Source organism: Cotesia typhae, unplaced genomic scaffold (assembly GCF_013202065.1).
Source record: "Cotesia typhae breed Kobodo isofemale line unplaced genomic scaffold, CoteBio_Ctyphae contig_50, whole genome shotgun sequence".
In the NCBI taxonomy this organism is placed as follows: Eukaryota; Metazoa; Arthropoda; class Insecta; order Hymenoptera; family Braconidae; genus Cotesia; species Cotesia typhae.
In genome coordinates this window covers 1,162,196-1,188,555 of record NW_027423758.1, presented here as the reverse complement: position 1 = coordinate 1,188,555, position 26,360 = coordinate 1,162,196, and the positions used below count along the sequence as shown (strand labels likewise).

At 36.1% G+C, this 26,360-nt stretch overlaps 1 protein-coding gene across 1 annotated transcript; it reads left to right on the top strand.

Moving 5' to 3' along the window:
- On the top strand, positions 1–26,229 carry LOC141531957 (uncharacterized). The gene is made up of 8 exons (XM_074250070.1): positions 1–327; positions 405–436; positions 11,519–11,601; positions 15,551–15,595; positions 15,745–16,227; positions 16,311–16,592; positions 16,767–24,906; positions 24,975–26,229. Exons 3-8 carry the CDS (start codon positions 11,520–11,522, stop codon positions 25,078–25,080), a joined length of 9,138 nt encoding a protein of 3,045 aa, XP_074106171.1. The 5' UTR covers positions 1–327; positions 405–436; position 11,519; the 3' UTR covers positions 25,081–26,229.
- Positions 26,230–26,360: the final 131 nt, after the last annotated feature.

Below are 26,360 nucleotides of genomic sequence, written 5' to 3'. Positions count from 1 at the left end.
GTGACAATAAGAGTAACACCCTCAAACCCTCGAGCCGAGATTTTATCTGCTGAGCAGGGGTTCAGTGCAAGGGTGAAATTTCAGTGACAATTTTCTATTTTATTTTTAAGAAAAATTATCAACTGTGTCACGTTATTTTTTATTTTTTATTTTATGTAACTATTATTTGATCGACTGTTTACCCCGGAAAATTCACCCCGCGCGCGCACGCCGGGTTTTATTAAACTCGCCGCCGGTTTCCGCTCACTCGTCCGCAGGCTCTCACGCGGAGCACTAGATTTTACGATACTAGAGACGACTTATTCAATTATTTACTCTTTTTTACAAGTAATTATTATTGATAACAATTTTATTTATTATTATTATTATTCATTTTTTAATTAAGACGGAATTTGTGGTTGCAGACACCTTGACGGAGGAGATCTTGTTACTTAAGGTAAGATTTAATTATTATTTATTTATTTTTTTAAGTGATTTCAAGTAATACAAGTGATGTGAGTGATCAGTGATTTATTAATTTATTTTTTTTTATGTGGGAATTTTTTACAGGACTTTAAAGTAGCCATTTTTTAAGTGGAAATTATGAATTATTTTTTAGCAAAGAGGAAAAAATTTTTTTTTTTGCACAAATAAAATTTTTTTGAAAGAAGAAAAAATTTTTTTTGTGAGAAAAAAAAGTTCCAAAAAAATCAAAAATTTTTAAGTTTACAAGAAAATATTTTAAGTATCATTAAAAATAATTTGAAAAAAAAAAAATTTGAAAATTATTAGAATAAAATTTAGTGTGAAAAATTTTTTTAAAAAGCTGCAAAAATAAATAAAAAATTTTAAATATTATTACAACTCTTGAAATTTTTTAAATTAATAATTAATAATGCAAATAATTTAAAAAAATTTTAATTTTTAAGTAGAAAATAAATTATTAAATTTTCCATGAAAAAAATCTTTATTTTTTCCAAATTGAATAATTAATATAAAAAACAAAGATAAAAAAAAGGCAGTGTGAAAAATAAAAAAGTAGATGATGGTATCACGATAATTACACATCAATTGTATTACTTAAATTTTTTATGTAATAGATATAATAACAACTATAAATAATAAATAATAGATGTAATTAGTTATATTGATAATAATCGATAATTATGGGACCTTAAACTTGTTAATCATGACCAAGTAAAAAGTTAATGGATTAGAGTAATATCCGCAAGTCACGGTCTTCATTTAGTAATTTGTATCGTTATTATAAAGTTTTGTTTTATTTTAAAATATTTAACGATTGCGTTTAATAAAGAGGTGAATAGAATAATAATAATACTTAAAGGGAACTAAACTCTTGGATCTTCGCCGTACCCGTGAAGAATCGTAGCCCGGTTATATTACCAAAAAAAATTATTTCAACAGGAAATAACCCTCCGAAATAACAACCTACACTTTAATTTTAAATATTACCGTAATTATAACTCGCAATTTTTTAAAACATCACGAACAAAAATTAAAAGCTTGAATTAAAATCCAAAAAAGAAGGTCAGATAATTTATAAAATTTATAAAATTTATAAAATGTCCTTACCCTAATCGAAATATTATTCCTTGCGAAATTATCGGTACCCAAATTACCAAGTCATTGCACGTCGGTCATCGAATTCCAATGCGTTAACATGTGGACTTAATTTATATATTTTATTCCTCCATTTTGCCCATGTTTGATTTGCTTTCATCGTTAAACGCTAAATGTTTAACGCAGTGTAATGTATAACGTATAAAGTAATCGACGGGCACGGCATGACCCACGTACATAACGATTATACTTCGGATGACTGCAAATCGATCCTATTCTCACGCATACTTTACATAATCGTTCCAGTTACCGTTCGCCGATTTATTCTTCCAGTGGTCTTTTTTTTTTTTTTTTTTTAAACCAATTCTCAGACTTTGTCTCATCACTTGCAAATAATTAGACAATAATTAGGCTCCAGGATTTTCCTGTTCGGGCATTAAAATTCCGGGCCTTAACGTCTTTAATTCTCAACTTTTTTTTCTTTACATTTAGATACGCACACATATTCACGTAGACAATGTACGGATAAGATTTATTCTCAAAACGTTTCTATGCGAAATTCTTGCCGAAAAAAAAGTTCGTATAACTGGTGTCAGTTGAATGACCTTACGTAATTTTTAGGATATTCATGGTTTGTTGCACACAAAATCTAAATTTCGTAAATAAAATTATTTATTATTTCGTTAAATAGATCTTAAAGATTAATTTTTGCATTGCCTTTTACTGTTCTGTGTTAATTTCTAGCCGGAATAATAAAATTTTCACTTCTGGCCAGCGATATAGAGTAAGAACTAGAAATCGTGCCACCTACAACTAAGTCGTAAACATTGTTATATATACAAATTAATATTGATTTTTTATCAATCGTTGATTTACGTAAGATTTAATTGTTAATTTTTTATGCTAATTATACTGGCCAGTTTCTGGCCAAAAACTCGATTTCATTTCTACCACAGATCTCGAGTAACGACAAAATGTCCGTCAGACTAAACTAACCTCTTTACGCGCAATAAAACATTCTGTCTCAAAAATCTGATTAACACATTTAAAAAATAAAATCCAGTTGTTTAACGTGAGCCATCAAACAAGAGTTAAAAGTTCATTCGGGCAGTCGTACTCTAACATATAATACGTGGTCATTGCCCCGTGCTGGCTCGCTGATTAACATGAAACAATATAACCTCAATGTATGTCACAACTGTCAAGTCATAACCACGTGTAGGATCTCTTTGAATTATTGCCAATAAAATACGATCCTCATAATATCTACATTCACATATTCCATTTTATGGCTCTCCTTCTTAAAATCTCCCGAATAATATTTCAAGAATAAAAAGTCGGCTTTATAATAAATCGCCTGACATTTGTTTTACTTGAAATCAAACAAACTAATTAGTATTGTTGCGTAATTAATGTAAACATGAATAGACATGTAATTACATTATTGTATTACTTGTAATTATTATATTACATTATATATTTATTACATTGTGTATAAAATCGAAGAACTTGACCGTAACAGGTTTACCTTGCACTTTTATCATCATTATTGTGGTTATTATTATTATTATGGATTTAAAGTTGAGGTGAAGGCATCTTGTACAAGAAGACTGGCATCTGAATTTAACTTCATTTAATTGCGTAATTGAGACCAGGCTCCGAGGAATGCGTACAAGAGCCAAAGACCTGAACCTGAACCTGAACCTGAACATGGAACATCCGAGATCCTATATTGTATATTCTTGTTTTATTTTGTATATTGTATACAATATACGTACGGGGAAAAGAGAAACCAAGTATTTTCTTGTAACAGCAACTTCACTGTATTATATACTAAGCTTGAACTTGAGATTATATCAGTATGTGTGAGTATGTGAGTAATAAATTCGAGTGTGTGGGTGAGACGGCTGACTTGACGACCGAATAATCGGTAACCGGTAACAGGTTGCTGGACCGTAAGTTGAGTAATGCACTCAACAATTGTCTTTCTCAATTGTTTTTTTTATTTTCATCATAAATCTATATTATTAAGAGAATAAGAAAAATTTTCTATAATACTCTATTAAAAATGACCTTGTATCTTGTGAACTATTTACATTTTTAAAGATATAAACTCATCCCGATGTTACACTCATCAAGACCTTTCATTTGAGTACCCACATCAATTTTTCATATATTTTATATATTTATATATTTTATATATATGTATATATGAAAAATATATAAAAAATGCCATGTGGGTACTTAAATGAAAGCTCTTGATGAGTCTAACATCGAGATGAGCTTAGATTTTTAAAAACGTCAATATCTAAAAAAGTAATTGCAAGGTTGCTATTAAATTAATTAAAAAAATTAATAATTAATCTAATTTTCTCACGGAAAAATATGGAATTTTAATTTATGGAAAATATTTCGAGTTAAAAAAAATTGTTGTTAGATTCCGATGTAATTAAAGTAGTAAATAATTTTATTAATTATTAATGAGCAAATAATGTTTTTTTTTTTTTTTTTTTTTTTTTTTTGATAAAATATTTGTTTAAATTATTTACAAGTACTTAACTTTGTAAATACAAACAAATAAAGTGATAAAAAGATTTAGTTGTAATATTAATAAATAAAGACACCCGGTATATAAAGTACTCAAAACATTGCAAAGTTCCATGAAGTTAATTTATGCACAACGACATTCCAGGTCTAAAATATTTATGAGTTAGGTTGTAACGAGGATTCAGCATTATGATGATGATAATAACCATAAGGATGAAGATGCTACCGTGGTCTGGGTAGCCAGAGATCGTAACAGTAATTACTAAATTGAAAAGGAGAATCGGTAATTGAAAAAACTATAAATCGGTTTAAATAACTGGGTAAATAGATTCTTGAATAATTTTAACAGGGAGTTGTGTAAAACCAGATCGTAAAAATAAATGTTAAGTAGTTATACTCAGACCGGGATTTATCAGAAAAAGATTTTTAATAAACCAAGTTGCGTTTGTGGGGTAGTAATTTTATCGTGAGATTAATCTCCGGTTTTATATCTATATACATTTATATATAGCCCTCTTCCGTGGGTTGTCTAGTAACGGTAAAGCTCCACGATCGACTTGTTGTACCTTATAAACGGTTAATTATATTACACGACCGGTAATTAGTGGATATACCTCGTCACATTTGTACTCCTCAACTTCCGAAAGACATGATCATATTCTCATTTTTTAAATTCTTATTCTTATTTTTTTTATTCAACATTCATATAATATTGTCTTAATTAATCCGCCATTACTCTGTTATTTATTGCATTAGGTTATGATTAGGTTAGATTATAAATCATTAATAAATCATTACCTAGCCGAGGTGAGCTTTTTTCTCACTGAATAACGGAACTCAAGTGTAAAAAAATCATATTTATTTGTAGCTCACTGATTGCACTATAAAAATCATCTGATTATTTCTGTAAATTCAGAACAAATTTTTTTTAAGCTTCTAAATATTTAATTTTTTTAATGATACCTTGCAAATTTCAAGATTAAATTTTTCTAATTTAAAAAAATGGCGCTGTAAACAAGACTTAACCTTATCTTGATAAGAAACACTATAATTATTTCTAATGTATAAATTTACAAACCCAGTGAACGCAAAAAGCAAACTAATGTCTCACTACATAAATAAATAAATAAAGAGCATATCCATAAAAATGGTGAGAGCCTGAAGAACATAATCCCGAGTTTCGCACGCGGACAATTAAGTATAAATCAGTGAGATCATACACTGCAGCCTATTATGTGCATCCAACTGAGACTCCCTAAATTTTCTCTCTAAGAAGCGTTCATTATCTTCATAAGTTTGTTTAATACTTCAAAACAATATTCGGTATTAAATTATTAGATTAGTTACAAAAAGGTTAATTCAGGATTATTTATTAGCCAAGATAGTATTTTATATAAAGCAAGTATCCAGTTTTTAAATCCGAGAGTTTTGTAACAGATGATCCTTAATAAATGACAGTGGAAACGATAAACGCGTAGAGCGCACGACATCTTGTCTCGGGAAGAAGTACAAGAGCAAGAAGAAGAAGAAGAAGAAGAAGATATAGATGGCAGTGGTGTTGGACTCTCCTAAGAGTAAGAAGGATTCCTCGATGGAATAATTCATGAGCAGCCTTTTCTCTCAAGATACACTCGATTCCACGATATATATGTATATATATATATATATATATATATATATATATATATATATATATATATATATATATATATATTATATATATTCCAGATCGATCTAAATCGAGGTAAAAGTACTTGGCGTAAAGTACCTTGGTCATGTCACCATCCATCGCCTCTTTTTATCCTCCTCCAATACATCGATATTGTCATCCCTTATAGAGCTTAATCGTTCCACTTAGCCAAGCTTTTAGCTATTTTGTAGTAGATAGTAAATAGTTACTTATGATCTTTGAGTGAAAACTTTATTCAACTTGATCCAATAAAACATGGCGGCTTTGAAAAAACTGTCAGTGAATTTTGAATTGAAATGATTTGTTTTAAAAAATTAACAATTAAATCCAACGTATCTGGCTAATTAAATGCCATAAGCAGGTACACGGTGAGACAACCGATGATGATGATGATGATGATAATAATAATAGAGGTTAAAGCGTCGCCTTTTAGCGTTACTACGTACTAAATATACTAGGAACTTAAGCACAACATTTTTACAATCAAAGTATATATGTAGTGCGATAATGAGGACAGTGAACAAAACTCAGTGATCGAGAATCGGTAGCTGTATTCTGTTCCTCGGGAATAGTTTGCGTGACCAGTATACAGTAATCGCGATAAAACGCTTAGCTCAGTACCCACCACCGTCCAAAGAAACAAGTGCTACTGTATGCTACTCTGATTCTCCTTCTCGTTCTGGTTTAAGAACTACTCAGTCTCTGGTTGTACTCTTAGAGAATAAGAATGTCGGTCGTGCGGTCCAGCACAAGAACAGACTCCAAGCATGTCCCCGTGGCCCAGGTCCCAGGTGGAACATTTTCTTATTCCTTTTTCTTATTTTTATTCTTATTCTTCTCCGGTGGATGTTGATGTATAAATAGACCTTATTCTTCTTATTATTATTTCTTCGAGAGAGTTGCTCGGGTGAGAAGAAATAAAAGAGACGACTAAGAGGTGAGTGCAAAATAATGTGGATGAACCGGATGCAGGGGCCATGGGCATGGACAAACCACCCACCCTAACGTTCCAATGCCCTCCACGTTAACAAACCACATCTACTCTCAAACTCCATCTGATTGTAACTACCTCAGCAATAAGCAATTGTTGATTTAAGTGTCTACTTTTGTTATTCTTTCCTCTTGCTACCGTCTTAACAGTCAGAGCCAACACGCCTGAGGTAAGAGGTTAACTCCAATGATATTCGACATGCCTTTCAAACTCCATTAAGATTTATATCAGCTTATAAGTCAACAAGTTATTAATTATTTTCAGGTAAATTCTTACCTGAAGACTGGTAATTAATCTTCTAAATCTTCTATTGGTAAATATAATATCAACTGTTCGGTTATTGATTTTCGGATCAATTTTGGAGAGAGTCCATTTTGTCGGTCATTTATATTATTAAGAGAATATAAGCAAATTTTTTTATGATTCCAAAATGCTCTATCTCTAGATGCAAAAAAGTCATTATTTAATAAAGCAAAATGTTTTAATTTTTTTTTGACATAAAAGTTGTCAAATTATAAATAATAATGTACGAGATATAATTAAAAGGCATAATTTGGCAAAATAATTAAGCCAACGGTGTTATGATTAAAGATTACGGGATTATAAATATGAGAAGATAAAAAAATAAAGATAAATAGCCCCAGGTGAATGAACCTCTGGATTTAATTGTTGCGGAGTTGATGTTTTTTTAATTACCGCCCACCTGGATTTGGAGAGTTTTAGAGTTTGAGATCGGGTATGAGTATGAGGTCAAGGAACGTGATTGAATGGGAATATTGCTGACCAGTACACATATACATACACTAACTAAAGATGGTTTGTGACCGAGGGACAAGTACAACTTGAAAAGTTGTTAGTTGTTATTGTTATTGTTGGTAGACGTCGATGAATCCAGGAAGCATTTGCTGATTTCACCTTACGCAGCTCGAAAGAATACACAGTATATATGTCTTAAGCCTCAAGTCCAAGTGTTTGTTTAAATCATTCTTTTTACTCTTAACCATTTAGCAGTATGCCGGGACTATTTACAGTACGGTCGCAATGCCCGGAAAGAAAACTGGTCCGTAAAGACTACCCGTCTGTAGACACGTAGACACGCTGTCAGGACAAACGGACCGTTGTCTTTTCTGTGTAAGAGTGTTTTTCCCTTTTCAAATCACCTTCTATATACAGAGCAGAAGCTTCAATTTATTTATTTGTTTCGTCAACAAACTTTCTTTGGGAATAATTGTTAATTCCTCCAGTCTTGGGAATTTTTCAAGGTTAAGTTTGAGGTTAAGCTGCCATTGTTCACGCTGACAGCTTTTGAACATCATTTCCGTTTGTAACCTTAAAAAATCGATTAGGATTTACTTTTTTTTAACATATTTTAAATTAAGATTGTCCAATTTTTTTTTTTTTTTGACACTAAATTAATTAATCTTTTAATTATTTTTAATAATAGTTTCTAAAATTTAATAATTAATTGATACAATAATTATTGACACCCCTGACGAGTTAAAAAAGTAATTTTTATAGATTCACGGTTTAGTATGGTCAGTATTGAATAAATTATAGAAATTGAAAGTTTTAAAAAGGCATGAAAGAAGGTAAGAATAAAAAGGGAAAAAATGTAAATATAAGATGATACTTAACACGGTCCATAACTCTCACAACGGATGTAATCCGTTATGTAAAGCAGGTGCGGCTCTCAATAATTATTATCCGAAGAGCAAAGTTAACGGTCATACGTCTTTCTTATTGTTGAATAAACCCCATCATCTATTCACGCACATAATAAACTATTAGTTTTAGTTAACATAATAAAATCTATAAATTTTTATTACACTGACTATTCTCGAGTCCGTTTGTTTCAATCAGCTTCAGAATCGTCAAATCACCTTCTTTCATTATTTTAAAATGACTTTCGAAATTCAAATTCCTCTTTAGAGGCAAATAAAAAAATTTATCGGCAAATATTTACTCGTAATAATCTCTGTCATTATTTAAATAAATATTATTTTATTCAAAATTAAATTTATTTGTTTAGATTTTTTGTTTCACGTCCTTGAAGATTAAAATTTGCTAATTTAATTACCATAACGTTAAAATAATTTTCTTTTTCGGACTTTGCTTGATTTGATCTTCAATTAAAAAAAAAAGTGTAGTAGGAAATTTAAAAACAAGTTATTAAAAAAAAAAAAATTCAGAGATTTAATCTTGCTATGAATTAAAAAGGAAGATTAAGAGAAAAAAACAATAGAGGAAAATTAGTAATGCTGTTGTATGGGAAATTATTTAGTTGTGTGTGTAATAAGTAATGCTTACGGAGGAGTGAAAAGATTAAGTTTTGTAGATAAATGCGTTGATTATGAGAGTGTAAGTAAGTCATGGATGAGACTTACGTAATTTGTTTGAATGAGATGGAACGTTGCGTGAATATTCACGCTCAAGATCATCGTCTATATTGAAGTTACACGGTTAATATTTTTTATTATAAAATATAAACGATAAATCTCGGTAAAATGTATATATATATATATATATATATATATATATATATATATATATATATATATATATATATAAAGATATTTATGGGTAATGCACTTGACTGTAAATAAATATAAATATAAATATTAAGTCTCGAGCTTTTGACAAACCGCATTAATGTGTTAAGATTTAATTGATCTTGTAGATAACAATGACATCACTTTAAGATAAAATCTTCTCGAGGATGTTTACAGTCATTTTTTATTATTTTTTTCTTTATCAAAAAAAAGGAGTTTGATTAGAAACTATTTATAAGAATAATTATTCGAGAATGAGGTTTGCGTCTGGGTAATTTACGATAGTACTTTAACCTTTGTAATAAATACGTGGTTGTTATTCTTTTAATTATTCAAGTGTAGATCTGTAAAATAAAACTATAATTGTTATTTAAAAAATTATAGTGTTTATTTTAAATAAATAAAAAAAATCTTTTAGACTAGATAATTAATCTGCATTTTCTGTTATGAATTATTAAGCCCGTAAAATAATTTCCTCAATAGTTAATAAACAAAATTAACGGTAAAACCTCTTTTGCTAGACAATCCTCGACTCTGAGAATTATAAAAGCTCAGCACATACCCGCGATAGATTTTTTTTTTCTTCTACTCGTCCTATCGCGTAACGTCCACCGTGATTGTACACGCGATTCTATAAATAGCCGCCTTTGCATTACATTTAACCGCGACCTGTTGCTGAGCACCCTTCGCCTATTCCGGCTCTCGAGCGTGTAACAATATTAAAAAATAAAATAAAAATTGCTTAAGAAAAAATACAAGAAGAAACTTTGAGAGTAATCGGAGCCTTGAAGGTTGGAACAAAAATTTCGACCGCCCACAATTCACTAATACACTCCATTAGTACCTAAGGTTTATAACCTCTCTATTGGCCGGTTAGTGTTAATGATAGAACACATTAACTCGCCTTTAAGTTATTAAATATCATTAAAATAGTCTGTAATTAAATTAATAATATAAAAAGAAATTCTAGTAGAAATAATAAAATTTTCATTGGATTTAAACCAGTAACTGGCCAACGATATTGAGTCAGAACTAGAAATCGCGCCACCTACAACTCAATCGTAAACATTGCTGTACAAATTAATATTTATTTATTTTTTATCAATCGTTGATTTAATTGTTAATTTTTTAAAACAAATCTTTTCGTATTTCTGATCAACTGAGAATGTTGATAAAAGAAATATGGTCCCAAGGAGTTTACTCCAGGATCGAAGCAAATAAATAAATAAATTTATATTTTGAAGGTTATAATTTTTTGCGGGAATCTCACCGATAGAGAGGTCGCTTAGCTCCGTACTGATAGTTAAACCTAGTTGTAAAAACTCACACATTAACTTTATGTATTACATCATACTAATTGAACATCGAAGTTTAAATTAATTAATCACGGAAGCTTAAATTCACTTTTGCTCTTGCTGCCTATCGCTCGCTAATTCCCATAATTACTTTCTGTTGAGCATCAATTTGAAAATAATAATTAAATTAAATTAAATTGAATAATTAAATTACCCTTTCTTACAAATTGCAAACAAGCCTGAGTCTCAGGATTTAAGATTGAAGAAACATCTGCGGTCAATCAATTAGAGCCAGCACGTCAACCCACGGGAACTTGAACGCGAACGGGAATTCACATAGCAGAGTTGTGTACTGTATATAAACATATATATATATATATATATATATATATATATATATATATATATATATATATATATATATATATATATATATATATATATACAATAGCCCCTTACTTCACCAATCAATTAGTACTTGCGCGTTAAAATCCCTCGGCATTGTTGGAAAATAGTTTTAAGAAAAACTCAGAGACAAAAGTGTATTTAAACACCAAAAAAAAAATCTCTTTAGAATTTATTTTCATTTGTTATTATATGTTTTATGTTATTTATTTATATATTTACTCACATGTATAATGCGTGGACGTTTTGATGGCACACAAGTAAGCGTATGCCGTTAGTAGCCTGGAGGCTGGAGGCTAAGACTAGTACGTAGAGGTACCATTCGTTCACCATTACCGTGGAACGCGGAATATGATTACCCCTTACTTAAAATATTTTCTCCGACATTATTTTCTTCTTAACTGAGAAACACCTAAATCATTTATTTAAATTAATTAATATTTTTCATTTTCATGTTTTTTTTTTTTTTTTTTTTTTTCAGGATGATGTGGGAGAATACCGGGCGTTATCGGCCCGGACTTATTCTGTGGCTTTTTATAATCCTAATTCACTCCACTTATTCTGGTAAGTTAATTTTTTGATCAAAATTATTTAAATAAAAATTGAAATGATAAAAAACTCTGGAAGAAAATGACTACCTGGCATTAGGGATGATACAAATCCAAAAAAAGCGATTGCGTGCAATATCTCGAGCTTCCTGAATGCTGGGTAGAGTACCTGAACTCTATACTCGGGACTAACTGACGGTAGATCTGGAATCCCGGTGTTTAGCTGCCATAATGGGTGCTCACTACGAGCATTATTCTCTCTTCATCTTCTTCTTCTTCTTGGTCTTTTATTCATCGGCGTTTGCGTTATATTCGTACGTAAGTTACAAGCTATAGCCACTAGCACTACAGCTCCAGTAACAGCAGAGGATTTACAAACAACAAATACGTTTGTTATTATTCTGTACTATAACTAAAGACTATTACTACTATACTACTATTCAACTATAATACTATACTGGGCAGTTGTATGGATCCTGGCTAGACTCCTCCCGACTCCCGACTCCCGAACAAACTCCTTCTCGTCTTTATGCTCTCGGTACATAGTAGATAGGTACATAGGTTGCCAACCAACAGAGCAACGGGCTAAGAACCCTGTAACTTCCGTAAAAGTCCAGCCGGTTTTCTTCTTCGGCAAGGTTAAGGACCCTATACTAGAGACTTATTTAGCCCGAGACTTCTTCATAAATTTTTTACTTTTACTACTCTTCTCTTCTCCTTCATGCTTTTCATCAATTTTAGTCATCTTTTACTCTTTTTTAATTAATATAAGGCTTTATGATACTTTTTATAATGTTTCTTCTTTTTTAACCTCAAATTTTTTAAACTTACCTTCCTTATTATGTTCAATTAATCACAAAAATAAATAATCACTTCTTTTTACACTAATTCTTTAAATTATTTTAACTTTAAACATTTCTTCTTTGAATAAAGAAGAAAGTAAAAAAAAAAAAATAACCTACAAAACAAATTACACTTATCCATTAACCTAAAAATAGGTTTAGAGCGAGTATCTATCGGCAATGTTACCATAAGTTAATAAATAAGCCAAATGTTGACCTACTACGTCGATTCAGAGTTATCGAAGGTTAATCAGCTGATTAGATAGTGGTGCCGATCAGGGCCGTGAGAAGATTTGAAGGAGGCCATATTGTTGGTGTACTAGTAAATAGTATACCTTGTTAGATCCATATGTATATATGTATAATGTATATATACATAAAGAAGAGATCTATTGAGCATTGCCCCGTATAGGTTATGTTTTCCCGTATGTGTGTTGATTCTGTTTCTGCAGGCTACTTGCTGAGGTCAGTCACGGTCAGAGTAGGCTCCACTCGGATGTAAGATGTAACGGACCCGTGTGGGTGCAACGTCAGCGTGACACGGATTAAGCGATAGTACTAGTAACATCTCCAGTAATTCGCAAGAGAACCGAGATCAAGATCTCCTTTGACATATTATATAAGTCACACTTTTTTCTTATTTACATTTATGTATTCGTGTAGATATATGTGGAGGTTATGCATGTATGTGGAGATATTGAGATAGAGATAGCCCGCAGCATGCTTACATGGGTGCTTACATGTACAAGTGAATTAATTATTCGTGAGAGAATTTCGCGAGGTCAAAGCTAATGGGTACTGTTATTTTATGAATCCCATTACAGACGAGTTTTACCACCCGTTTTTTGTTTATTGTAATTATTCGGTTTTGTTAGTTCAAGTTTAAGTTCGAGTTTTTGTGTCTGACGAAAAAACTCGAATAACTCATCAATAATCATTTAATTATAGTTGATTTGCTAGATTTTAGATTGTACTAACTTCCATGATTGCGATTCCGGCAAAAAAATTTTTAAATTCCGTAGGTTAAATTTCTGGAGTGGCTGAATTGGTTAGGCGCTTATCTTTCGTCCAGCGAGAGCAAGGATCGATTCTCCGCCGGGTTAATTTTTTTTTTCTTTAATTATAATTGCTTACGGAGATGAATTGATACATAAATTAATTTTTTGCAAGCTATAAAAAATATTGAATACCCGAATATTTAACCGTAAATAATACCTCCCATAAATTAAACTAAAAAAAAGCTACTTATGTAAAAGATAGTTATTCCTAAAAAATAAAACTGGTAACGATTAAAATAACAACCGGTCTGGGTATAATAAGCTCGAGAATTCGATTGCATATGAGAAGTTTCCGGGTTCAGTGGAGCCTCAGTAATTACCGAGCAGAAGATAACGCACCAAATCGTTAAATAAAATTTGTTTATTTTCCGATAAGTTACTTTAACTCAAGCTCTTTATTATCTTGGGGATAGAATTACGGGTGTAAAAATTAGTTGTTAAATCGCATTATCAGTAATCGGTAGTGAATGAGTAAACCCATTCCTAAATCCTGCATTAACTTCTATTCTCCTTATAGCTTCTTCTTCGAGTTTTTTAGAGTTTTTTTGATTGGGTCAACAACCGATCCGTTATATTGCTCGATGTATTTATTCAGAGGATCAAACGTCGTCACGCGTAACTCGTAAATACCGTAATCCAATTGTTTTGTAATATTTTTTCTACCTTTGCAATCCAGTTATTGACAACTTTTTCATCTGTTTTCTTTTAAAAAAATTTATAATATCGTAGCATCAATCATTCTTACTATTCGGATCAATAAAAAAAAAAAAAAAAAAAAAAAAACCTAAGTCGAGAATCGATCCCTGCTCCCGTTCGACTAAAGATAAAAAGCCTAACCACCTTAGCCACGCCAAAAATTTGACCGACGAAATTTTTGAAATTTTTCGACGGAATCGTAATCTATAAAGTTAGTACAATCTAAAATTCACAAAATTTAATAAAATTCATTCAGAAATTTGCTACTAAAAAAATAAAAATTACTAAATCTAATTTTTTTTTTTTAATTTCCTGTTCTTAAACGCTAAAATGGATAAAATGAAGATAATTTATTACAAAGTATATTAAATTACACGACATTGAGTCATTAAAAAGGAAAGTTAAATCTAAAATAATAACTTGTAAGTTATAAGCAATAGAGGTTAATTAAAAGTGGCGAATCAATCATCCTAAGCACAGAATATTAAATCCATAATTGATTACATTAGATAATAAATAAGGATGAATAATACGGTAATTATCCGTGGTGTTCATAGCGCGTTAAACGTGTAATAATACGTGGTACGTGCCGAGTGTCGTTATACGTAATACGTGATAAACTCCAGTCATAGACGAACAAAGACAGACAAAGAATAAATGTATGGAACGGCAATACAAATAAGACATAACACACAAGACATACGTGGTACTTAATTCTCTCCATCTTGCATTGATTGCGGAATAAAGTACAAATATAAATTGCAAATGGCGACGGACATATTTCTAACAATTCGATTTGCCGGAAACAACATATAACATTCTCAGACTCGTTATTTATTTGTAGCGTTGTTTGCGTCTGGAATTACCATGTACATTTTTTATTTTTATTTTTATTTTTATTTTATTTATAATAATCGACGTTAATGTCTAATGCAGACGATCAGACACAAGACGTATGCCACGCATTAGCTTGCCATGGAATTCTCAGACGAGACACGCATCTAAACCTTATTTATCGATAGCAAGCATATAAATATTCTGATCGATCAAGCTCCTCGTAGACTTCGTGGAAAATCTTTTTCCATATCATTCTCAGTGTTTGTAAGCGCATCACGCGTGGGAAATTTATAACTCACTCCAAGAGTTTATACTCGAAATAATTAAAAAGCGCTATTAGCAGAAAGCTTTCTGTTTATGCAAAATCCGACCCTCTTTTGTCTCTAAGGATATATTGTTTCTCACTGAAAAATCGCTGAGTAATTGCGCGATTATAATGGAACTCCAGGGGCTCTTTATTCTTCATTCTTCGCTTCTTCATATCAACACTTGCCGTAATAACTTTTTAAAAACAGTCTTTATTTTGTTCCAGCCCCGGTATACGATGAGGATACTACGCAAGTCGCAGAATATGAAAGTAAGTTACCTTTCATGTCTTATTTAGGGTTCACTTTTTATTAGCTTCAATCTAAAATATATTTTCAAGTCATTAAAATTGATTCCAAACTTAAACTATCAACTACAATCACTAAATCATTGATGTTTAACAACTCATTCAAATTTCAGGTACAGGGTGTTACTACAACTTCCAATATTACGACGAGGGAGAGAGGATAATGACAAACGAGCCATGTCTGAATTGTACATGTCACAATCGAATGCTGATGTGCTATTTGCGAGTCTGCCCATTCACGAAAGCAATTGGCCAGGATTGCAAAGTTGAAAAGCGACCAGACCAATGTTGCCCGGTGATAACTTGCCCAGAAGTCCCCGTACACTTGCTAACATCGACAACTAGCGCACCTACATCTGAAATCGATCAGCAAACCTCAACGGAACTTGGATTCCCCGACAATTATGGTTGTACTGTCGACAATAAATTTTACGCAGACGGTGTCCAAATGCCCGGTAATCCTAATAATCCTTGCGAGTTGTGCTACTGCATCCGGAATCGCACGACCTGTCTCATGCAGGAATGCACGCTGAAAGTCGTAGGCTGCAAACCTGTTTATCATCCAGGAATATGTTGTCCAGTCAAATACAATTGTGGTAAGTTCTGAATGACTAACCAATTACTGATTCTCTTAAATCATCATCATCATCATCATTAACACTGAATTTATTTTTTCCAGACTACGAAGACAACTTGCTGACAATGACCCAGCCAACTGGACTAATCATGACAACAACTCCATCTCCAAGTGTCGACTCACCACAGTGTTATCACGAGGGCAAATACTACCAAGACGGACAGCTGATTTATTCAAAACAACCTTGCCAACACTGCTACTGCTTCCATCGCGATATTGCGTGTGTTGTTCAGGATTGCGGTACTCCGATGAAGACACACGGAAAGAATTGCACCGCTTTGCCACCACCAGAAGGCCAATGTTGCCCGACCACGTACGAGTGCGGTAAGAAAATCAATTTGTACTTTCCATTTGCCGTATCCATTTCTATCAAATCTAGTCTTGAGTATCACTGTCATCCATTACTTTTATGGTGCTGCTTGGAATACTCTAGTCGATCAAATACTAGCTCTTTTTTTTCTTCCTCTAATTTGGTTTTTTTTTTTTTTTTTTTTGCAGAAGACGAGCCAGCAACGCAAGATCAGCAGACCGGACTGGATGAGAACGCAATACTTCCCACGCAAGCTACCTTACCGGTGGATGATCAGCAGACGCAAAAAGCAGAAGGATTCCCAGGAGCTAACAACGCGATCCCGGAAGATGATAAGGTCACCGGGGTGACGGATGATAATTTATCAACAGTAATGGAATCTACAGAAACTACCTTACCGGAAAGCAATGAAGTACCCAAAGAAACTTCAGAGGTCACGCATGCGGATCAGGTTACGGAAGCGACCGAAAAACCAGACGTTATGAGTTCTACTGATAAACCAATGACTGGAGTTCCTGCTCGCAGCGAGGATCAAATCCCGACTGAGGCTGATAAGCCGCTGACTACTGTTTCGCCGGCGGAGATTGCTATAATGCCTGAGGACAAAACTGAAGTGGTTACCAAGGTTGGGGAAGACAATGAGATTCCTATAGTTGAGAACAAGCCGGAGGACAGTTCAGAAGCTACGAAGCTACCAGAAGAAGCAACGACGGAGGAAGGTTTAAAGGTTACTGAGGGTACACAAGCTGAAGAAAAGCCTGAAGGACAACAGACAGAATCACCAGCTTTCAGTCCAGCTGTCTTGGATCAAGAGATTCCGACCCAGGGACCACCTGGAATTGATGTCTCAACCAGAAGACCGATTACGAAGGCTGAAGACAAGGACGCTGTGGCGGAAGGTAACTTGCAAATGACTGAAGGTCCAAGTGTTGAAGGATTGGGAACTGAATCTGATAGCCAGGTCACGGAAAAGCCGGCGGTGACTGAGAAGAGTGACGAACAAGAAATGAAAGTAACGGAAAGCTCGGAGAAAAAACCAGAAAGTGGAAAACCTGAGGAAGAAACAACTACTGTTGGATCTACGGAAGATAAAACTGAAGAAGAAGCACCCACGAAAGGTCTGGAGGTCAGTGGAGAGCAGAGTTCAGAAGAAACAAGCTCGGAAACCCCGATTAAGGAAAAAAAACCGGTTGATTCTTCTTCGGAGGAAGAGAGCAGCTCAGAGGTGTCTATGGAGGAGTTTACAACTTCTAAGCCAGCTGAAACCAGTTCCAATTTGCCGGAAGGCGAGGTTACGGAAAAAACAGAGGAGCAAGCTACTGAAAAACCGGAAAGTCCAGTTGAGAGTCAGACCCAAGCTTCTGAGGAACCCAGTGAGCAGGCTACGGAATCACCGGCTTTGGTAGGCGACGGAGAGAAGCCAGAGGGTGATGGATCTACTGCTGCACCGATGCCAGAAGATAAGCCAGAAGAAATTGAGACCCCGACTAGTGAGAGACCTGAAGAAGAGAAACCAGTTGCTGAGGAGGAAGAATTGAAACCAACGGAACAGTCGACCGAGGCTGATAAAGATGAGCAGAAAACTGAGGGACCGGATGTGGGAGAACCAGTGATGACAGAAGCTCCGAAGGATGATGGTCAGGTCACTGAGAGTGATCAGGTTACTGAGAAGCCGACGGAAAATAAACCTCAGGAAGGTGACCAGAAAACTGAAGCTCCGGTCGAGCATGGAACTACTGAGGCTACTTCCGATGACAAGACTGAAGAACCTGAGGTGAAACCTTCGGAAGCTCCAGAAAAATCTACTACTCCAGTGGTTGAAACATCTAGTCCCCAGGAAGAATCAGTTACGCCTTTGGAAGAGTCTAGTGAAGGTACTGTGAAACCAGAAGGTTCTGAGACGACGGAGAAATCGGAAGAAGCTGAAATGAAACCTACGGAGGCATTTGTGACGGAAAAAGCTGCTGAAGAAACTAATCAAGAAAGTACTCCAGTTTCTGTTACGGAAAAACAACCAGGTGACGATGAGAAGGAACCTGAAACTTCAGTCAAGCCCGACGAACCTGCCGAAGAAAGCACTCAGCCTTCGGTGATAACCTCGGAAACTGCTACTGAATCAGCTGGACCTACATCTTCAGAATCTATGGTAACAGAAGCTCCAACGTCACCGGAAGCTTCTATAACTGATGTTCTTGAATCTGCAACAAAAGCAACTGAAACAAGTGAAGAACCAGCCGTGACAAAAGCACCTGAAAGTGAAGAACCAGCAGTGACGGAAAAACCTGAAGGTGAAGAGTCTCCAGCGACCAAAGCTCGTGAATCTACTGAAGAACCATCGGCTACGGAAGCTACTGAATCTTTAGATGAACCATCGGGTACTAAAGCTCCTGAATCTGTAGAGGAACCATCAGCTACTACATCTCCTGAATCTGTAGAGGAACCATCAGCTACTGAAGTCCCTGAATCTGAAAAGGAACCTTCTGTCACTGAATCTCCTGAAACTGAAGAGGAATCATCGGTTACTCAAGCTCCTGAAGCTGAAAAGGAACCTTCAGCCACTGAATCTCCTGAAATTGAAGAGGAACCATCGGCTACTGAAGCTCCTGAAGCTGAAAAGGAACCTACAGTCACTAAATCTCCTGAAATTGAAAAGGAACCATCAGCTACAGAAGTCCCTGAATCTGAAAAGGAACCTTCTGTCACTGAATCTCCTGAAACTGAAAAGCAACCATCAGCTACTGAAGTCCCTGAATCTGAAAAGGAACCTTCTGTCACTGAATCTCCTGAAACTGAAGAGGAATCATCGGCTACTGAAGCTCCTGAAGCTGAAAAGGAACCTACAGTCACTAAATCTCCTGAAATTGAAAAGGAACCATCAGCTACTGAAGTCCCTGAATCTGAAAAGGAACCTTCTGTCACTGAATCTCCTGAAACTGAAGAGGAATCATCGGTTACTCAAGCTCCTGAAGCTGAAAAGGAACCTTCAGCCACTGAATCTCCTGAAATTGAAGAGGAACCATCGGCTACTGAAGCTCCTGAAGCTGAAAAGGAACCTACAGCCACTAAAGCTCCTGAATCTGTAGAGGAACCATCGGCAACTACAGTTCCAGAATCTGCAGAACCAGCAGCCACTAAATCTCCTACTGAAGAGGAACCATCAGCTACTACAGCTCCTGAATCTGCAGAGGAACCATTAGCTACTAAAGCTCCTGAAACTGAAGAAACTATTACCAAAGAACTAGAATCAGCTGAACCTACTGCAACCAAAGCTCCCGAATCTGTAGAAGAACCATCCAGCACTGAAGCTCCTGAATCTATCGACGAACCGGCTATCACAAAGTCTCCTGAATCAGTTGAAGAACCAGCAGCAACAACAGCTGCAGAATCTTCTGAGCCAGAAACAACTAAAGCTCCCGAATCAGCAGAACCTACAATGACAGAAGTTCCATCAAAACCTGAGGATGAAAAACCATCTGAAGAACCTGAAAGTTCTGAGTCACCTACTCCTGAAACTGTAACTGAATCAGCTCAAGAACCAACGGAACCAAGTGAGAAACCTGCACCAGTTGACAAGACTGAAGAAGAGCCCATTTCAGTAACCGTCCAAGTGCCCGAGGAAAAACCAACAGATGCTTCACCTGCTGAAAAAGAAGCAACCCCAGAACCAACAGACGCTTCATCTCCTGAAAAAGAAGCAACTCAAGGACCAACAGAAGCTTCATCTCCTGAAATAGAAGCAACTCAAGGACCAACGGAAGCTTCATCGACTGAAACTAGTCCAGAAAGCGAATCTACTGAAATGCCAGAAAAAACTACCGAAGATTTAGGGCCTGCAGGAATTCCCGGCGAAGGAAGTTGTCTTGTTGACGGTCAAACGTTTACCAACAACTCAGCAATCCCACCAGTAAACCCTTGCCAATTGAGCTGCAAGTGTGTTAGCAGTATTGTTCAGTGTGAATCAGTCCAGTGTTCACCTCCTCCTAGCCACATGAGCAACTGCATGCCTGTCCATTCTCCGGAGAACACTTGCTGCCCAATGTACTCTTGCACCAACGAAGCTTCTACAGAAACCCTCCAGGTGAACAACCAGATGTCTGAAGATCACACTCCAGTTTACCAAAAACCAGACTCTGAATCTTCCACAAGTGCTCCTGAAGGAATAAAACCAGAAGAAGCTTCTCCAGCTCCAGAGGGATCTACGACTCAAGCAACGACTGATAGCGAGACTGTTGTTGTCACTGCCGAAGAAGCAGAGCCTCCTAAAGAAGAAATTCCTGAACCTGAGAAGCCAGTTGAACCCAGCGAAGAAACATCAGTTCTGGTGAAGGAAAGTTCTGCTACTCCAGCACCAGAGGCTCAGACGACTACCACCATTGACACTCGTGTCAAGGAAGAAGCCACCAAGGCTCCTGTAGAAGAAGTGACCTCAGCAGCCACGGAGAAAAAAGAAACCGTAACGTCAACTCCGACTCAAGTGCCAGAGGAACCAACTAAGAACACTCAATCCGAAGAACCGGCTCCGTCTCAAGCTACGACTGTTGAGGAACCATCCTCAGAGGCTCCGGAAGCACAAACTGAAGCAGTAACTCATGCTGAAGAGGCTACATCCAAACCGGTAGAAGAAACTACTCCTGCTCAAGGGTCCAGTTCGATCACTAACGAGTCAATGGAAGCTCCTCGAGATGTTACGCAGACACCTACTGCTCATGAGATAAAAGAAGCTTCTACGGAGGCTCCAAAGGAAATTTCAAATGAAGTTCCAAATGTAGAATCGACCACTGCTAGTGAAGCGGCCCCAGAGATAACAACAGTCGCTCCTGAAACGCCTGCGGGAAAAGAAACTGAAGCTCCTAAAGAAGTCACTGAAGCTCCAATTCATGAAGAATCCACAGCACCAGCGGCTGAAACTGAGAAACCAGAAGTTGAGACTACTGCGAGTGTAGAAACCAAGGAACCGGAAAGTACTGATGAAGCTGCAACAGCCTCTCCAGCAATCATTGAAGGCCAGTCGACTGAAGCTAGTCCAGAAGAAAAACTAACAGAATCGGCTCCAAGTGAAACTTCTGCTCCAGCAGAGGCTACTGAGCCTACTGAGGCTCCAGGAATCAAAATACAGGATCAAACTTCACCGTCAGTGAGCGCAGAAACTACTGCGATACCGTCAACTGAGCCTGAGGATGAACACAAAGATTCAACAGTCGAAGAAGTGCCATCTACTGTTTCAGAAGAAACTCAAACGGAAAAATCGTCTACAGAAGCTGCTCAAACTGAAGCGCCATCGCAAGAAACGCCGACTGAAGGAGTGAAAGAAACTTCTGAGGCTACAGAAAGCTCAGTTGAAGCTTCAACAGAATTGCCTAAGGCTTCTACTGAGGAAACGCTAGAAGTAACTTCACCGGAGTCTGTTGACACGACGAAAGCTGCGGAAGAAGTTACTGCAAGCTCAACTGAGAAACCAGGGGATGAAACTACAGTAGGAATTGAAACCAAGCAACCAGAAATTACTGATGAAGCTACAACAGCCTCGCCAGTGATTCCAGAAAGCCAGTCAACTGAAGCTAGTCCAGAAGAAAAATCAACAGAATCGGCTCCAAGTGAAACTTCTGCTCCAGCAGAGGCTACTGAGGCTACTGAGGCTCCAGAAATCAAAATACAGGATCAAACTTCACCTTCAGTGAACGCAGAAACTACTGCGGTACCGTCAACTGAGCCTGAGGATGAACATAAAGATTCAACAGTCGAAGAAATGCCATCTACTGTTTCAGAAGAAGCTCAGACGGAAAAATTGTCTACAGAAGCTGCTCAAACTGAAGCGCCATCGCAAGAGATGCCAACTGAAGGAGTCAAGGAAACTTCTGAGGCTACAGAAAGTTCAATTGAAGCTTCAACAGAATTGCCTAAGGCTTCTACTGAGGAAACGCGAGAAGTAACTTCACCGGAGTCTGTTGACACAACGAAAGCTGCGGAAGAAGCTCCTATAGGATCGAGTGAGAAACCTGCCGAAGAAGCGACCTCAACTGAGAAACCTGAAGATGTTACTGCGGCTGCAGAAGCTACGACGGCAAAGAGTGAAGAGAAACCAGAGGTTGATCAACAGGTTCCAGTGATTGTAACATCAGAGCAACCTGAGGAAGAAAAGAAACCTGAGGAAAAAAAGAAACCTGAGGAAGAAATGAAACCTGAGGAAGAAAAGAAACCTGAAGAAGAAACAAAACCAGAGAGTACTCCTGAGGAAGCAGTAACTGAAAGTTCAACTGAATCGGCTCCAGAAGTGACTGAAGGTATGAATATACCGGTAGCGATAAACAAAACCGCCATTCCAGAACCAGAAGAAGCCAAACCAACTGATGCTTCTGCTACGGAGGGTGAAGTTACGATAGACACCAAGATCGGTGCAGAGACTACTGAACCTGAGAAAGAAGTCACACAAATTATGGACCAAACTACGGTGTCTTCGAAGGAAGAAGAGAAGGAAGTTACGAGTGATTCATCACCAACTGCTCCTGCTGTTACAGAAGCTGCGGCTGCAGAGTCTACTGAAGCCCCTAAAGAAGAGAAATCTGAAGAAGAGAAGCCTATTGAAAGCATGACTCAAAAACCTGAAAGTCCAGTAGAAGCTACTTCAACGACATCCGTCAGCCAGGAAGCTGAAGCTACATCAACTCCGTTGGAAGCTTCTACTGAAGCTCCTGAAACAAGTGAGACGCCAGAAAAGACTCTGGAAGACAAGGTAGAGTCGACAACACTTTCTAGTCCTGAAGAAACTCCTGTAGATGATGGCAAGTTGGATAAATCTGAATCTAAGCCGGAAGAACCTGAAGCTAAGCCTGAAGAAGAAACATCTGCTGAACCTGAGACCAAGCCTGAAGATAAGAAACCCACCGAACAACCTGAAGATGACAAACCATTGAAACCTGAAGAGCCTGAAGTCAAACCTGAAGAACAACCGACAGAACTTCCTGAGGAAAAGCCTAGTGAACCTGAGATCAAGCCTGAGGATGTGACACCTACGGAAGAAACAGATGAGGATAAACGAGTAGAACCAGAAAGTAAACCTGAGGAAGAGAAGCCTGCAGAACCTGAGGTTAAGCCTGAAGAACAGGCTGAGGAGAAACCTACAGAAAAACCTGAAGAGAAACCTTCAGAGGAACCAAAACCTGAAGAATTACCTGAAAGCAAACCAGAAGAACAAATTCCTGTAGAAACTAAGCCAGAAGAACCAACTACTGAAGAAGGTAAACCAGAGGAACAGGTTCCAGTAGAACCTAAGCCTGAAGAACAAATTCCAGTTGAAGCTAAGCCAGAGGAACCAACGGAAGAAACTAAACCAGAGGAACAAATTCCGGTTGAAGCTAAACCAGAAGAACCAACGGAAGAACCTAAACTAGAGGAACAAATTCCAGTAGAACCTAAACCAGAAGAACCATCGACGGAAGCTAAACCAGAGGAACAGGTTCCAGTAGAAGCCAAACCAGAAGAACAAATTCCAGTTGAAACTAAACCAGAAGAACCTAAGCCAGAGGAACAAATTCCGGTTGAAGCTAAACCAGAAGAACAAATTCCAGTTGAAACTAAACCAGAAGAACCTAAACCAGAAGAACAAATACCAACGGACCAACAAGAGGAACAGAAACCAGACTCGATCGACCAAATACCAACCGGACAAGAAGAAAAAATTCCTCAGCAACATATACCAAACCAGTCCTACCTCCCAGGTTCTCAAGAACAAGAACCAATGGGTCCCATCGAACACGACGTCCTTCAACAACACGTTACAGAACCAAGTTCTTCAACCCCAGAACCAGATCACTCCAGTTCACTGGCGCCTCCAACTCCCGACTACCCCGAACAAACCGTGACTGGTGAAGACAACCCCCACTTCCCAGTGAACGCAGGCAGCTACCTGAACCCTGACGAAGAAGACTACGACGAAGACGACCAAGCAGTCTACGGACCAGGAACCTGCCGTTACGGCGGCAAGGTCTACGTCTCAGCTCAGCAGATTCCTCGAGACGATCCTTGCGACTTCTGCTTCTGCTTCCGCAGCGACATAATCTGTCTCCAGCAGAGCTGTCCTCCACCTATTCCTGGGTGTCACGAAGAACCAATCAGCGGATTCTGTTGTCCAAGGTACGAGTGCCACGTATCCATGACGACTTCGCTGAACATCACGACGACCACCACGACGACAACGACAACCTTGCCACCTCACTTCTTGTCGCATCCTTACAAAGGCGCGGCCAAGAGAAGTGGATGTCTTATTGACAAAAAGGCGTATCGCGTCGGCGAAACAATCCAATCGGCTTCTGGGCCTTGCCTCAAATGCACGTAAGTATTTTTCTACTTGCAATTAACAGTCTAAAAATACAGGTTAATGATTTAATTTGTCTTTTCAGTTGCGGAAGCGATGGTAATATGGAATGTAATCCTCAAACATGCACTCCAGAGCCAATGATCAGAAGGATGATCGCAACTTCCACTGCCAAGAGACGACGAAGATGAGCACCTTCGGATAGTTCGCTTAATTATCCGATATTATTAAAACTAATGATTAATAATATTAATAATGATAATGATAACTGAATATGATCGAGAGGAAGATATCGTGTGTGAATTGAGTGTTGTATAAAAGTGAATCCGGAACGAAATGAATAATTCTCAATATCACAGTATCGTCGCGATAAGGATTACAGACTATTGTGCTCCATCCGACGGTATTTTTAACTGAGTGGCCAAAATGTAAACATTTACTTTATATAAGTATAATATACGTATTGATAATTTATATTATTAATATTGTAATATTAACGATATACACGAGAAACAAATACAGCGATTGGGAGATGTTCGTGGTGCCAAAACGACGATAAATAACAATGGCAATATTTTTTAAATTTTTTTACGATCATAGAAGGCTAATAATAGGTTAACGATTGTGCCTTCTCATCGCCAGTGTTTTTTGAATTAAAAAAAAAAAATTTTTTTTCACTTAAAATTATTCTAAAAAGTAACTACGATTGATTTTAATATATAAATTGTGATAAAATATCATTGAGAATATCGATTTTTGTAATTATTTTATAACTAATTTAACCCGTCGACAAAATGGCGGCTCTTATTCTCCAGGCAGTTAATGGCCTGGTTGGCGCGTAAATTCAAATTTTTTTAATTATTCAATTGGATTGTTATTTTATTATTGGTTCGATATCGGGCCACGGTAGGCGCTAGTTTGCAATTTTGTTTTTTTTTATGCCTTGAGAGTCTTACATTATTATTTTATTATTTTTTTTTTTTTTTTAATTATAACTTACTCATTAACAATAACACTACTTAATTTGTCTTAATTATTTTAATTAATTAATTAATTAATTAATCATTTATAAGTTTTTGTAAGACTTTTGAAGTTGGGAACTGATTTAACTAGCGCATACAGTGGCTCTAAAAAACATTCCAAAGCATTAGCTAAATGAACTTTAAAAATATAAATATTAAATAAATAAATATGCGCGCGACAAAGCTCAAATTGCGGCTCGCACGGAGGACCGAACAATGATTCGCTTCTCCGGCGAGCTGGCGTCATTATAAATAATTAATAAATTAATAAATAAATAAATAAATAAATAAATAAATATATATATATATATATATATATATATATATATATATATATATATATATATATATATATATAAATATATAAATAAATAATGATAAATCTTTATATACTAGCATAAAAATATATAAATATTTATTGTTTATATATTTTCATGGGTGTATATAAA

Coding starts and splice junctions, on each gene's coding strand:
- LOC141531957 (XM_074250070.1), top strand. CDS start 11,520: ATGATGTGGGAGAATACCGGGCGTTATCGGCCCGGACTTATTCTGTGG. Junction 15,596..15,744: donor GCAAGTCGCAGAATATGAAA/GTAAGTTACCTT, acceptor TTCAAATTTCAG/GTACAGGGTGTTACTACAAC. Junction 16,228..16,310: donor TCCAGTCAAATACAATTGTG/GTAAGTTCTGAA, acceptor TATTTTTTCCAG/ACTACGAAGACAACTTGCTG.